At 38.1% G+C, this 15520-nt stretch overlaps 2 protein-coding genes across 2 annotated transcripts in view; both read left to right on the top strand.

The window, feature by feature from the left end:
- The first annotated feature begins 321 nt into the window (after positions 1-321).
- LOC109238104 lies at positions 322-4600 on the top strand. The gene is made up of 3 exons (XM_019404536.1): positions 322-662; positions 4041-4167; positions 4272-4600. Exons 1-3 carry the CDS (start codon positions 415-417, stop codon positions 4353-4355), a joined length of 459 nt encoding a protein of 152 aa, XP_019260081.1. The 5' UTR covers positions 322-414; the 3' UTR covers positions 4356-4600.
- A 9692-nt stretch (positions 4601-14292) lies between these two features.
- Positions 14293-15520, top strand: part of LOC109238097 (somatic embryogenesis receptor kinase 1-like) — a 1975-nt gene continuing 747 nt past the window's right edge. The window contains exons 1-4 of the mRNA XM_019404531.1: positions 14293-14447; positions 14577-14709; positions 14894-14965; positions 15055-15198. Coding sequence (XP_019260076.1) covers positions 14378-14447; positions 14577-14709; positions 14894-14965; positions 15055-15198 — 419 coding nt within the window. The 5' untranslated portion in view covers positions 14293-14377. The remainder of the gene's footprint in view (positions 14448-14576; positions 14710-14893; positions 14966-15054; positions 15199-15520) is intronic.

Here is a 15520-nt window from a genome sequence, read left to right as displayed (position 1 = left end):
AAAAAGTACTAATTGAAAGGGAGAAAGTACGATTAACTAGATAATTAATCTTAAAAATTAACAAATAAATTAAAAATTCCCCAAAGTATATATACATGGAATATGTATTACATTAATTAGCTTGATGTAAACTATCAGAGCGTGAATAAGTTTTTCCCGCCTAGGTTCCTTCATTGGAAAATAGTAATGTCAAAAAGTCAGAGACCCCGAATCAACCAATATTAAAAACCACGTAGATATGGTCAACGATAAATGCCCTACAATTCAAAGTCAACTTTTTTCTAGAAAGCCAAAGTCGGCCCTATAAGAATACAATTCTACAAACGCGTAGTACCCGAGATAAACCAAATTACCAAACAGAGTCTAAATTCTAAATCGTCCTTCGCATAATAATCAGATCATCGATCATCGGAGATGTCGAAGTACGAGGAACCAGCGGTAGGAATCCCCTACAACCCGGCTTATAACCAGGCTCCGATGCCTCAGCAAATCCACCACCAACAATATTACGTGGCTGAAAACCCTTATCAAGCAGGTATGATTCCATCAAACGTCATATATGGAGATCCCAAAGGTATTCCAATTCAGCAAACTATATACAGAGATACGCCTGCTCCTTTTAATTGCCTTCACTGTGGTAATACTGGTCTCACCCTCGTCAAGTAATTCTTCTCTTCCTTCTTTTTTACTTTTTGTTAGATAATTGCAACTTTGGTCCTCATCTGTTGGTAAAATTTTAAATTTAATCGTCGTGATACTTCACCAAACAATTAACCTTTGAATAATTAGAACCTGTACTTTCACATTGGACTGAATTTTGCACCTTTCAGTTTATGGAAGGATAGATTTGCTTAACTTATATCACAAGGACTAACATCACAATTTGGCAGTAACTGAGGGAGTAAACGTGCTATTTATTTGTTTTTTTGTTTGTCTTCTGTTTGTATGCAATTGTGTTGACAGATTTATTGTGTAATCTTTTGGTGATGAGTTCTCACTGGATATTAATTTAGCTCACCTTTATTAAGGAACTTATTGATATCCCAAATGGAGTGAAATGGATATTACTTGATTTTTGTAGCTGCCTAAACTAGTAAAACACGAAATGCAGTTGAGTCGAACTAGTTTTAGAGCCTGTTTGGATCAGGTTATTTTAAGTGCTTTTAAGCCAAAATTGTTTTTAAGCCATTTTATAATGTTTGGATAAAGTAAAAAAGTGCTTTTGAGCACTTGTTTTTAAGCTAAAATGCCAAAAACAAGTCAAAAGTCAAAAGCTAGAATTCCTAACTTATGGCTTAAAAACTATTTTGGCTTAAAAGTCACTTAAAATAAGTCAATCCAAACGGGCTCTTAGTAATATTAGTGGTAGTTTCTTTCTTTCTTTTTGGTGGATAAAGGTGGTGTTCGGAACAGCTTGCATGGACCTGAACTATAAAACCTAGCATTGGTATTTTCACCACCAGTATATGTATGGATAACTCCCACCAAGACTTAGGCTAATGAAAGAATCACATGGCTTTTAAAAACATCCGGTGGGATTCACGAAAGTAGTAGTAGTGATAGTTATTACGTATCGTTTATTCAACAAATCCTCTAAATATTGGAGTGGACTTTTGTGGAAGTCTAATATCCTAATATATTTCTAGCACTTCCGATGAGAATCAGGTTCCTGTATTAATGAAACACCAAAGTAGTGTACAGCGTATTTATGGACTAGTTTGGCATTTTTCCTGTAGAAGAATAAATAAATAAACATGTCTCTGTCTCTCTTGTCCGCTAACTGCATCATCAGTTTAGATGGACGAGGAAAAATCAGGAAGTTGGAACAGAGTTTGTAAGAGCATACCTCTACATATCCGGTAGCTTCAACTAAGGCAGGGTGCAGTAGTTTTATGCATATTGGGGCATGGGGCATGCAAAAACAGTGTTACTTTTTCTATCCGTAGATAAATCTTGGTGTAAAGCTAACAATCACTTTTTCATTCGATATCTTAATCTGGATTGTAGTTTGTAACAGAGTGAAATTCTTTCTTCCCTTCCCTTTATCTTTGGATCTTGACTAAAAAGCTGATGACTGTGCTCTATATCTTATTTTGGCAAACACAGTCCCTAACCCACTTTCATTGATATCAATAGAAGTAACAGGAGTGAAGCTTTAGTATACCTAAATGGCCTATCTTCATTCCCTTGTAACTATGTATTGCAGATAATCATTAGTTTTACTATTGCGAGTTAGACCATGTTTATGTAGATATTGTTGGTGATATGGATTTATCAAGCCCTTTGAAATGGGATATACCAATATTTGAGTTAATAGTTTTCATGCTTTCGAAGTTTGAGCATCAGAACCCATTTCTGAACTTGGTATACATTCTAGTTTATTTTTGAGTTAAGTGTATCAGTGATCCTTTTGATAGGTACTTAATCAAGCTTCATCCTGCAAACATTCTTCTCCAGATCTGTTCACTGGCTAATGGCCGTTACCCTTACCCGAAATAAAAGGGTTTTTGTGGTCTTAAAGATGCTAAAGAAACGAGCTGTTGCGATACTTGCCTAGACTTGTGATATTTGCACCCTAGACAGAGACATTATGATGTTTTCCTCTGCTAGTTGTCTACCACAATAGCACTTCTAAGAGTAGAGAAGAGAAGTGCCCGTCGGGGGAAAAGAGAACTGACTTCAATTATCCTATCTCACTGGCTAGCCCCATATAGAAAAATTGCGTGGCTAGAGTCCACCAGCTCCTATAGTTAGAAGCCCAAAACAAAAGGACCTATACGACAAACCAACACATGCTTTAGCATGATTTATTTCGTGGACTGTGTAACTGGCCAAGTTTAATGTACAAGGAGCAGAGATAGATGGTCATATAAGGAGCAGACACGGGAAGATAATTAATACGCACACCTACATACTTGTACACCCATATGTACCGGTGTATATGTGTTCTGCATGTGTATGCATATTGTGTTCTAGATCATAGGTGATTCAGCTAAATTCGCATCGCAGTTGCATATCACATGCAGCAATAAGGGATATTGTTGAGCTCAAAGGAGCTCACTGTGGTGCCTCTCTATCTTCCTCCTTTATAGGCCTTGGCTATCTTATCTCTTTACTAGAAAACGTAACATATGCAATGATCCTTGCACAGAAAACATGGCAGCCTAAGTATATTCCAAAGTTCTAAATTCCTTCCCCATAGTGCAGTGGTTGCTAATCAATAACATGCAACCTTGCATACAACATAAGTCAAGGTCAAATACTGCTTCAATCAATTAGGGTATTAATAACTAGTGCTATTCTAAAATATTTTGTCGATTAGCTTCCTAGTTGGCATCGGTAAAACTTGAAAAGGAAATGACACTGAAAGTCTGAAAGGGATAGGGGGAGAGCGCCTTTAACTGTTATTAATTACTATCTCTGTCGTGTACGTAAGATTCTCACACAAGTCCATACAAAGTAGCTGACCTAGTGGAGGACCAAATTCTGATTCAAGTGTTAAAGACAGGATTAAGTACACAAGAAGGAACTTTTAGAGACTAATTAGAACTTCAGTCCATCTTTGAGGACTATAACATGTTATAATCTAGAATATTTTGACAGGCCTAGAAAATTGATCGTGCCTCTCATTGAGGAGAGTAGGTGATATCAGTTACCCAAGAAAGGAGCATTTCCTGTTTGGTTTTTTGGCTCAAGGACACAAAGGATACTTAGAAATCTAATGTTGATTTTGTTAGCACTTGTGCAGCATGTGAATATTGTATGATGCAATTTCCTACTTTTCTTTTTTGAGAATGTTTGAGGCAATATCGCCTAAGTCAGTTTTTTGAATATGCGCCTTCTAGATCCAAACTATGTTCGTAATTTGCCTTCGTCGCATAATGTTTATTACAACTTTGCTTCAAACTTCTCCTGTAGAGGTCCATCCAAAGTATGCATGTTCTGTACTATGGCCTTATTTTGAATATATGTCAGCTACTTGTTTGTTGGTAATCTATTTCTGATGAATTTCTGATTCCTCCAATTCGTGTTCCATTTAGATCAAAACCTAGTCCTGCAGCTTTTGTTGGCTGCATGATGCCATTTATGCTTGGAGTATGCTTTCTCTGTCCATCAATGGATTGCCTCTGGCATAAGTATCATTATTGTCCAAGCTGTAATCAGAAGGTAACCGTCTTTTACTAATCCAACTCTATTCCTCGCCTAGTTTATGGAACTTTTATCAATTTTGAATTCGATGGTTACTTAAGTAAGTTTCCTCCGTTTTGTAGGTTGCCGATTATGAGAAATCCGATATTTGTGCAGTGGTGGACCCTCCAAACTGGGAACAGCCAAGTTTTGCCTTACCTGCATGAAAGCACAATCCTGGACTTTCTCATATAACTCTTTGTTTTCGTTGTGTTTGTGTATATGTATGCATTTCTTGTTTGCTCGAGAGGATGGATGACCTAAAATGCAGTTTGTCGTTTGTCTTATCTTATACATCAGTAACTAGAAGATGATCATTTGTAGAATGCTTCTGTAGTACTGTGCCAACCAGACTTTAGAATTATAGAATTATGGCAATTGATTAATAATGGAGGAATATCAGTTCACTAAACATGACTCCTTTTCTGGTGCTGGTTGTTAAAGTTGTCATACTCTAGACTAGAGTCGATTGCCGTTGAGTCCCACATCGGGCGGGAGTAAACAAATGGGTCTCCGGTCTTGAGTCCTCACGAGCTAGCTTTTGGATTTAAGTTAGCCTCAAGTTGCTTTTTTGTGTCTCTCATCAAATGATGATGGAATATATTTTAGAAAGAACTACTGCAGCTATGCGTTATCATTAAATTCAAGAATCAAAAGATAATCATATTTGCAGCTGGGCAGTGCTTACTGATATCAAAATCTGGAATTTATTCATAAAACCAATCAATTAACAAATGAAGGTGAATGTTAATTAAGACAATTAGCCAATACGCCAGTTGTGTACTAGTCATTAATAAGCAACTTTTTGGTGATATCTAAAGGGTTTGGCGGGGAAAAACTTGTGAACCTCTCTTATCATGTGAATGCTTTAAAGGCTCAAGTAAAGAACATCACACCGTTCAAAATTTACTTCATTCACGCCTTTCCTTTCCTTTATGTTCAATGTGATCTCCACTACTTGAATTAATCTTGAAACTGAAAAAACTCCAATTTTCCCCGTTTTGTTTTGGGTTCTTTGTTTGATCATTAAACAAGATCCTATATACTATGAAGGACTTGTCTTTCTTTTTCTTGAAGAATGGCATGGCAGCTAAGATGAAGAAAGGCTTTAAGAACTTCTGCAATGATGATTACTCTACTTCCACTCTCAACCAGCAAACAAATACAACATCGTCAATTGAACATCTCGTCTCCTCTCCCTACACAATGCAAACAACTAGTCCTGTTAATCATAGGCAAAAAGAAAGCGGAAAAAGCCAGACGACCTTGGAGGAAATGTTGCTGAAGTTAGACTTGGAAGAGAAGATGGCAATTAGTAGGGCAAAGTTGAAGGATTATGGGCAAGTCAATCATAGAATGTCGTGTGTAAACAGTTCTGATATTTTACGAACAGCAAGAAATGCATTAAACCAATATCCCCGTTTTTCTCTGGATGGCAAAGATGCCATGTATCGTTCTTCCTTTCGCGACACATCTCCTATACAAAACACATTTACTGCTCCAAGAAAATCAGTTCAAAATAGCCTGCCACCAACGATAGCAGGAGAAAAGGTGATTTGGTGTAAACCAGGTGTAGTGGCTAAGCTAATGGGATTAGAGGCGCTGCCAATTCCAGTAAACTGCTATAAGTATAGTAACGAAAGATTTAGTGCAATGGTTAAAAAACAAAACTTGAGGAGAAGAGCTGAAAGATACGAGATGGAGAAGAGAAGAGAAAGGGTGAACAATGTGATGAGTTCATGTTCAAGAAATGGGTGCTGTGTTATGAAGCCTGTACCAATGGAGGATTCAAAGGATTACCAAGAAGTAGGCTGGCCAATGCGAAGTAACGTTTTGTACAGAAATCGTAATGTTGTGTGAGTTTTATTGAGTAGTTTCTTTGGTTCCAAATGCTACCACCAATTTTTGGTAATTGATGCAACTGTACTGTTTCTCATATATATGCTGCTTTGTTACACCCTTTTGTATGTGAGTCGTCAAATTTGGAATCCAATACTTGATGTGTAAATACTTTTTTTTTGTTTTTCCCCCTAAATAAACTATATGTATAAAGATCAAGTTTAAATATATGAATGTATCAGTGGAAAACAGACTTGCCACGTGGACCTATTCTGTGATGACAGGCATCGATAGAGGCGTCGATGGAGTTATTACTGTATACGGGTGAAGTCGGGGTTAGCTAGCGCACACACCGACTTCCCAGTAGGTCAAACTATGAAAGAGTATGAATGTATGAGATCGAGACCGAAGTTGGGAACTCTTTGGATCAAGGCTGGAACATGGTACTCGCCACCGGGCCCGACAAGATAACGCTCCCCGAACGAGCTCCAAGACCACGAAAAGCACTACAAACGGTTGCACACGACTAACAGAGGGCCATGATATCCGCACCCAACCGGATATCACGGCGCGGATCTCGCCCGATGTCGGTAGTGTATCGATAATTGACGAGAAATAAGGATTTTTACCTTTTTTAAAATTGTACTAGGGATGAAACTCTCTTACTATATAAAGGGGAAGCTTTTTATTCAATGGACATATCGTAACACGCATATCAAGGCAATACAAACTTATTTCTCTACTTTCTGGCTACTGCAAACTCTTGACTTTATTTTTATTCTTTGTTCTTGTCTGGCTTCGAGCCTAGGACGCAATCGAGGGCAGAAATTACTGCTCAGTCTAAGTTCAAGCTAGGCCATAACGTTACGAGTGGTTTGATTATTTATTGTGTCTTCAACTCATTTATCTAACATTCTTGATTATTTGTGTTGAATCAATCCACATATCTTTAAAACCGCATATAAATTTAATTGTTATCCATTTTATGGGTAAACAGTTTGGCGCCCACCGTTGGGCTGAGAATAATAGTGGTGGTATGATACAAATTTTCATAACCCACTTTATTTTACACTTGTTCTTTAAGGTTTCAATTTCAGGTCAGCTTAAAAATATCAAATTCTCAGTCTGCTCATTGAACCTTGAGGCTAAGTCTGGCCATCATGGCGAAAACAACAACCTGGTGCCTAGCAATGAGGTGCCCCCTGTTGATCCCAACGGAGTCCCAGTTGCCGATCCAATCGACGCCAATTCACAGATTGCTATCGATGCCCACCTGCTGACTGATCCCGAAAACATCGTTCGTGGAGGCCCTCGACCAACAGTTCGAGAAACTCCTGAAGGCGAAGGTGATGGGATAAGCATGCTGCTAATCTTCGAAATGTTGCAGGCTCAATAGGCAGCAATAGCACAGCTACAGAGTCAAGGCCACCCCTTGGTAGGGTCGAGCACGAATGATCTCGGGAGAACACCCGAAGAAACGAGCAAACCACCGAGAGGTCAGGTGAAGCTGAGCCCGGGGCCAACCCCAAGATAATGAAAATGGTTGAAGCACTAACGAGGCGGGTGGAATCAAGCGAGAAGAAAATTGAGGCTAACGACAAAAAAGGTGGAAACACATAACTCCAGGGTCAATCAAATCCGGGAGCACCCCCGATATTAAAAGGACCGGATTCTAAGTAGTTTATCCAAAAGCCTTTCCCTCCGAGAGCTGCACCAAAGCCGATCCTAAAGAGGTTTCGTATGCCCGATATTCCAAAGTACAACGGAACCACAGATCCAAACGAGCATGTGACCTCCTATACATGCGCCATCAAGGGAAACGACTTGGAAGATGACGAAATCGAGTCAGTTTTGCTAAAGAAGTTCGGGGAAACCCTGTCAAAGGAAGTAATGATATGGTATCACAACTTACCCCCAAATTCTATTGATTAGTTTGCTATGCTTGCAGATGCTTTTATGAAGGCACATTCCAAGGCCGTCAAGGTCGAGACCAGAAAATCGAACCTTTTCAAGGTTAAGCGAAGAGAAAACGAGATGCTTGGGGAGTTTGTGTCAAGGTTTCAAATAGACCGGATGGACTTGCCACCGGTTGCGGATGATTGGGCTGTTCAGGCATTCACTTTAGACTTAACCCCCGAAGCTCCTTGGCTTCGCATCAACTGAAACAAAATTTGGTAGAGTATCCTGCGGTAGCCTGGGCCGACATCCACAATAGATACCAGTCAAAAATCAGAGTCGAGGACGACCAAATCGGAGCCCTTTCTGGTTCCGTCTATCCCATTAGAACCGACGACAGGTCTAAGAGGATCGTCGATCATGAACCTAGATCGATCCGAGATCGGTATCAACCATACAAATGAAGATCGAAGAGGAAACGAGTCTGAGCATCACCCCACGAGGAACGAAAAGAGAAGCGATCGAGGGCCCAATAGCCGAGGTTTGATGAGCAAAAATAGTTTCAACAGGCCGCTCGGGGCTAGGGAGGCACCGAGATTGTCAGAATATAACTTCAACGTCGATGCTGCCAGTATCATATCGGCCATCGGCGAATCTAGGAGACCAAGTGGCCTCGACCATTGCAGTCCGACCTTATTCAGCGAGATCCTTACTTGATGTGTAAGTATCATGACACTCATGGCCACAAGACCGAGGATTGCCGACAATTAAGAGAAGAAGTTGCCCGATTGTTTAATAACGGGCACCAACGAGAATTTCTAAGCGATCGAGCCAAAAACCACTTCAGAAACAGGGACGCCAACAAACAGACCGAACAAGAAGAACCTTAGCACGCCATCAACATGATCATTGGAAGGGTCGACGTCCCTCAAGGGCCAATGATAAAACCCACTAAAGTATCTATCACGAAGGAAAAATGCACCCGAGATTATATCCCGAAAAGGACCATTTCGTTCGGCGACGAGGATGTCGAGGGCATCATACAACCTCGTAATGATGCACTGGTAATATCTGTACTTATCAATAAATCTCGAGTTAAACGTGTGTTGATTGATCCAGGTAGCTCGGCCAACATCATCAGATCGAGGGTTGTGGAGTAGTTGGGGCTACATGACCAAATAGTGCCAGCAGTCCGGGTTTGAACGGATTCAACATGGCATGCAAAACCACTAAAAGGGAGATAACCCTACCAGTGAATACCGCCGGGACCATCCAAGAAACAAAGTTCTATGTGATCGAAGGGTACATGAAATATAACGCTCTATTCGGAAGACCATGGGTTCACAACATGAGGGTGGTACCTTTGGCCTTACACCAGGCGTTAAAGTTTCCTACACCAGGAGAAATCAGTATGGTATACGGAGAACAGCCGGCTGCTAAGGAGATGTTCGCATTCGATGAAGTATTCCCGGAGCCCATCGTCTCAACATTAAGGAACACGGAGCTAACCAGAAAGGCCGAAGCTAAATAGCAACCACCGACGCTGGTCCTGGCCGAACCGGAGGAACGAGGAGTCGACGAGGAGGACGATTACGGAGTTCCGAGATCATTCATAGCCCTTGATAATACCGACGCCACCAAATCGATAGTCGAAGATTTAGAGCAAGAAACATTGATCGAACACCCGCCGGATCGAAAGGTATACCTAGGCACAGGGTTAACCCCCGAGCTGAAGAAAAAACTCATTAATTTTCTTAAAGCTAACGTAGCTTATTTCGCTTGGTCCCATCTTGACATGACAGGGATCCTGCCGGAGGTAACCACTCATAAGTTGAGTTTGGACCTGAATTTCCACCCGGTTAAACAAAAAAGGAGACCCCAGTCCAAGGTCGACCATGCATTCATCAAGGCGAGGTATCTACAAGAAAAACTCGGATTACATGGGGATTTTTATCCGCAGATAATTGCTAGGGATTTTCATGCAAAAATCTCAGAGTTCCTAAGTTTTGGAATATTTACCTGCAAACACGATTTTTCCAGGTAAATCTGCAAGTAAATTTGGCGCCATTTAGCGCCAATATATTACCTGGGGATTTATTTAGGAAAATAATTTTCAAGTATTATTTTCGTAGGTAATTCCGCAGGTAAGCAATAAAAAGTTTGAAAATTTTATTTCATTTTTGAATTCGTAGAAAATTTCCCAAGTAACAATACTTGCGGATTTAGCTAGGGATTATTTCTTGGGATTTACTTGGGGATATTGTTTCTTTGGGAATTACCTGGGGATTTTTTATTGCGATATTAGTTGGGGATTATTTCTTGAGAATTTACCTGGGGATGTTATTACCTAGGGAATTACCTGGGATTTGGTTGCTGCAATATTAGCTGGGGATAATTTCTTGGGAATTTACCTAGAGATTTTATTACCTAGGGAATTTTATTGCTGCAATTTGGCTGAAGGTTGTTTGTTGGGGATTTACTTGAAAGTTTTATTACATAGGGAATTACTTGAGAATTTTGTTGTTGTAATTTTAGCTAGGGATTGTTTCTTGGAAATTTACTTGAGATCATTTTATTATCTAAAATTTTATTGTTGCATGTCTAGATGAAGCTATATTCTTGGAAATTTACCTGGGCAGAGGTAAATTATATCTTTTTGAAAGTTATAAAAACTAATGAATTTGTAAAAAAATATCTTTCACTATTGATTTTATCTATTTATTTATAAGTAAATATAATTAAAATTGTGATCCTATATAAAAGCTAATGACGTGATAAAAATTAAGTTACGTGTACAAATGTAATCATTTTATTTGACGTTCTATCTCCTACATATGTTATTTTTTCACATTTAGTCAAAATGCTGAAACTAAATTATAGTATTTAAATGATATTAGTTTGTATATTTGGTATTGAGATTTAATTAGATATCAAGTGATTTTATGATTCTACCTGCTAACATCATCTCTTAATTAACCTAACATTATTGAAGCAACTTAATCTTATATATATTGTTAGAAACAGGGTAACAATTTTTACCAATTACGTAATCATATATAATGTGTTTATCTCTTGTTACTTTATGTACTTTTAAAATAAGAAAAGAGATTAAATTTTTAATTGATTATAATATAATCGTAATTTAATTCTCTTGCTTTTACTTGAAAAGAGTTTTCATTTACTTTTTGGAATCCTCATTTAAGACAACATTTCTTAAAAAATAAAATAAAAAAATAAGAGGAGAATATTAGTACTCCTAGAAATTACAAAACTAAGAGAGATCGGAATCGGAATGGCTTTTCGGGAGGTTACAACCCCTATATCCATCTTTGCCTCTCGAGTTGGAAGGGGATCACCTCGTGGTCCCTTCCCTCGGTCGCCACCTGTTCCCCGGCAGGGGTCGATCCATGAGCAACAGAAATGTCATCTTCTTCAGGGTTATCCCTGAGCCGGTAAAGCAATTTAGAGTCTGGTACCCGAGACTCAGTACTCTTCTTGGGCTTGCAAGCCCGGTTGGCTGCCCTCTTTTTTATCTTCATATTGGGCCCCTCTAAGCCCGAGGATTTTCTTTTCCTCTTATTCTCCTCCGCAGAAACCCGGGGTTGTCCCAAGATAGAGGGTTTGTTGGGTAAGGACGGGTCCTTGTCACCATCCAGCGGCCTAAGCTTGGTGGTCTTAGGCAAACCAACAAGGGAAAAGAGAAGATCAAAATCATGTAAGCTTGGGGCATAGTAATAACTATCCAGGAGAAAGCATTACCATGAGAACGGGCCTCCCATCTGTGCTTCAAAAATTTGTGCCACGTGCGCTCGTAGTATGACATCTGCTGGCAGATCCCTTCGGTCCACTCCTTGATCCGAGGGAGTGCATTGGGAACCCAAGCAACAGCTGCACGACCACAAATATTGCTGGTGAGAGAAGAAATGAAGGGAAATTGAAACTTAGGGAAAGACTATACTTACGAGATACGTTCCATTTCTAGGGGAATGGCAGGAACTCGAGAAGTACCAAGTCTTCGGTTTTCACCGGAACAAAATGCCTCTGCCAGCCTCGGTCTCGATCTGGCCAAAGATGAAGATAAGAAGGTTTGAAAGAGTTGAAAGTCACTAGAGAATTCTAAGGTAAAAGCTAGGATTAGAAAGTAGAAGAAGTACAAAAGGTTGAAGCTTTTATAGGAGGAAATGTAATCAATTCGCGATGACCAGCCGATGATCTACACGTGTCCGAAGTCAGAACGGCGCGACTACTGGGACGTTTTGGATTATTCGTGATCTCAATTGTAACGTACGAAGGAAGGAACTGGAGTTCATCTATCATTTCCCATCATTTCGGCGAACCTACTCTCTGAGAAACGGGGAGACTATCTATATATGGGTGAATTCGGGGTTAGCGCATATACGACGCGGATCTCGCCCGTTGTCGGTAATATATCGATAATTGACGAGAAAGGAGGATTTTTACCTTTTTAAGAATTGTACTAGGGATGAACTCTCCTACTATACAAAGGGGAAGCTTTTTATTCAACGGACACATTGTAACACGCATATCAAGGCAATACAAACTTATTTATCTGCTTTCTAGCTACTGCAAAGTCTTGACTTTATTTTTATTCTTTGTTCTTGTCTGGCTTCGAGCCTAGGACCCAATCCAGGGCAGAAATTATTGCTCAGTCCAAGTTCAAGTTAGTCCATAACGTTACGACTGGTTTGATTATTCATTGTGTCTTTAACTCATTTATCTAACATTCTTGATTATTTGTATTGAATAAATCCACATATCTTTAAAAGCGCATATAAATTCAATTTTTATCCATTTTAAGGGTAAACAATTACGACAAAAAAGAATGACGTGTATAGAAGATATGTGTAACACCCTCGGGGTCGTACACAAATTTACCATGTCTATTAGCCTGGGAGTTAAACGCAAGAGCATGGCCACATGTCTGATAAATAGAGGTCATTAATAGCTGCGAATAAGGAAAGAATCAGTTAATCCTAGATTGCACGGGATTTGCCATCAATACTTCAACTATTGCAAATCAATCACGTAACGAACAATTAGTGCAATAAATAACAGTAACGGACATAAGTTAAACAAGGCAAACAATTACCAATGAAAATACCATTTAAACTACCCTTTCATATCTTGTATACTCAAAATAGTCTCTCTCAAATATATTGCTCAGTTTGAGCTCTCCATTGTGAGAAAAGTATTATTGCATTCATACAAAAGAAAATCTACTTTCATCAATAAGATTTCTATTAATACATTTTATCTTTCAATTTATTCCTTTTTCTTATCGTTCAAATTTGAAAAAGTGAATTAAATCGGTTGTTAGTAATTCGAAATATTTGTCTAAATTGCTTTGACCACAAAACTATTTTTAGGTTGAAAAATGAGCATGTTATCTGTTAGCCCCATACTGATTAAGTAATGTGTTGTTGTCTTGTCTCCATCTATAAAATTAGACCATCTACATTTTATGAACTAATTTTTGTGAGTGAATTATACCCGATATCCATATTTCTTTACATTATACTTTACACAGAAGAATCAGTAGCTTGCAGAAATGCTGTGGACGTGGTCCAGTTAGTGATTACAAACAGAACATCAATTACCGCTAACCACATGTATTATCTCTAATTTTTCAAAATCTCAACATAATGGCTTCATATCAGAGAAAAGTAACTTTGTTGAATTGGAAAAGAGTACGGTAGGACTATATTTTGGATCACTGAATGTATTGAAGATAATTCTTTGATTGTGAAATGAGATTGATAAAATGTTGAATAAAAAGATCTAAAGAATTGGTAAAACAACGATGTTAGTCCTTTAAATTCATTCCCACGGTTTTTGATCAATTATAGTATAGTAAAACACCGGCATGTGCAGCATAATTTCAAATTAAGATTTATTAAATATTAAGCAAGTTGAGAAATCTTCTAGAGGCAGTTCATCTATAACATTAACGTATGGCTTTCTTCTTCTCGTTATCAAGAAGTATATATATTTGAAAAAAGGCACTATGTAGAAATTCCAATGCCGGTTGCTACACGGGATGAAAATTCCTACCTTCACCTTTAAGTTGATATAATTGGATTAATTAATAGCAGTAATTAAGTTGTTACAAACACTAATATAATTGACTTAGTAAACGTCCATTTCTGAACCAAAGAAAAAAGACAGTTCTTACGAAACATTATTTTGTAATCGTAAACAACATATTGGAGTATTGTTTACAATTTCTGGTCAAACCACCAAATATTTATTAATAAAAGAAAGAAATAGCTAATGCGCATTGCTTGAATCAGTCTTTATGTAGCTATTTAGATAATTAAAACCTCTATGTGATGAAACTGTACATACAGTTCCAGTATGTATAAATATGTACAGCTAGTGCAGCACGCTTAAATATGAAGAATTAGGGCAGCAACCACGATAAAATTTAGGGCAGATGAGGTCCGTCGCTCTTGTTTTCCTGATTGGTGCAATTGCCTTTATATCTGCAGAATGCAACTCTGAAGGTTAAGTGTCTAATTAAAGAAACCATCTTTCATTTAATTTTCTTTACCTTCGTACATATTTATTGGAAAATAATCCTTTTGATTTTTGATTAAATTAATATATAATATTGAATTGAAATGAATGAGCAGGGGACACTCTTTACGCATGGAAAACTTACCTGATCGATCCAAATAATGTGCTTCAGAGCTGGGATCCGACATTAGTCAATCCTTGCACATGGTTTCATGTCACCTGCAACGGCCAGAATAGCGTTGTAAGAGTGTAAGTCACCATTTGACCTTCTAAAATCTCTTTATTAGATGAATACAGAGACAGACTGACTTAAGAGCAACGAGTTCCGTTGAATTTGATTCAAACCATATATACAAATTCAGAAAAGTTACTCATATTGATGTTATAATTTTCTTAAGCATGTTGAGATTGACAATGATGATATCCAATGAAGGGACCTAGGTGCTGCTAACCTCTCTGGGATTCTGGTACCTCAATTAGGAATGCTAAGCAATCTTCAATACTTGTAAGATCAATATTTTGTCTTTATGCTTTTTGATGAAACCAAGAATGCAATTTCAGATGTAAATCTTTTCTTGTTTAATACATGGACAGGCAAGTTCACAATAACTCAATTAGCGGAGAAATTCCAAGCCAATTAGGCAACTTGACAAAGCTAGTGAGCTTGGGGCTGGAAAATAATCAGCTGAGTGGCCATATTCCATCATCTCTTGGCAATTTAAAATCCCTACAGTGGATGTAAGCCATTCCACCATTCATTGCTACATAATATTTTTTTTCCTTTTTTATATACGTCCTACATTTTTTTATGTGAATCTGTTTGAATAAATACGAAGTTTAAGTAAGAGAGAAAGGCGTTTGCAATAAGTGGTCTTAAATTGCAATTACATTTTGAATTGTGTGTTCATAGAATCTTGTCATAGAAAATGAAATGTAAAGTTTAAAGGTATATTATTTCCAAATAAAAAAATACGTTTTTTTTTTTTTTTTTTTTTTAGTAAGAAAGAAAAATAGCATAAGAAACGGAGGGGGAAGTAAGGTACTTAACTAAATAAATCGA

The sequence above is a fragment of the Nicotiana attenuata genome, unplaced genomic scaffold (assembly GCF_001879085.1).
Source record: "Nicotiana attenuata strain UT unplaced genomic scaffold, NIATTr2, whole genome shotgun sequence".
In the NCBI taxonomy this organism is placed as follows: domain Eukaryota; kingdom Viridiplantae; phylum Streptophyta; class Magnoliopsida; order Solanales; family Solanaceae; genus Nicotiana; species Nicotiana attenuata.
Note: the sequence above shows the minus strand (reverse complement) of the source record. Positions and strands in the feature narration are given on the sequence as shown.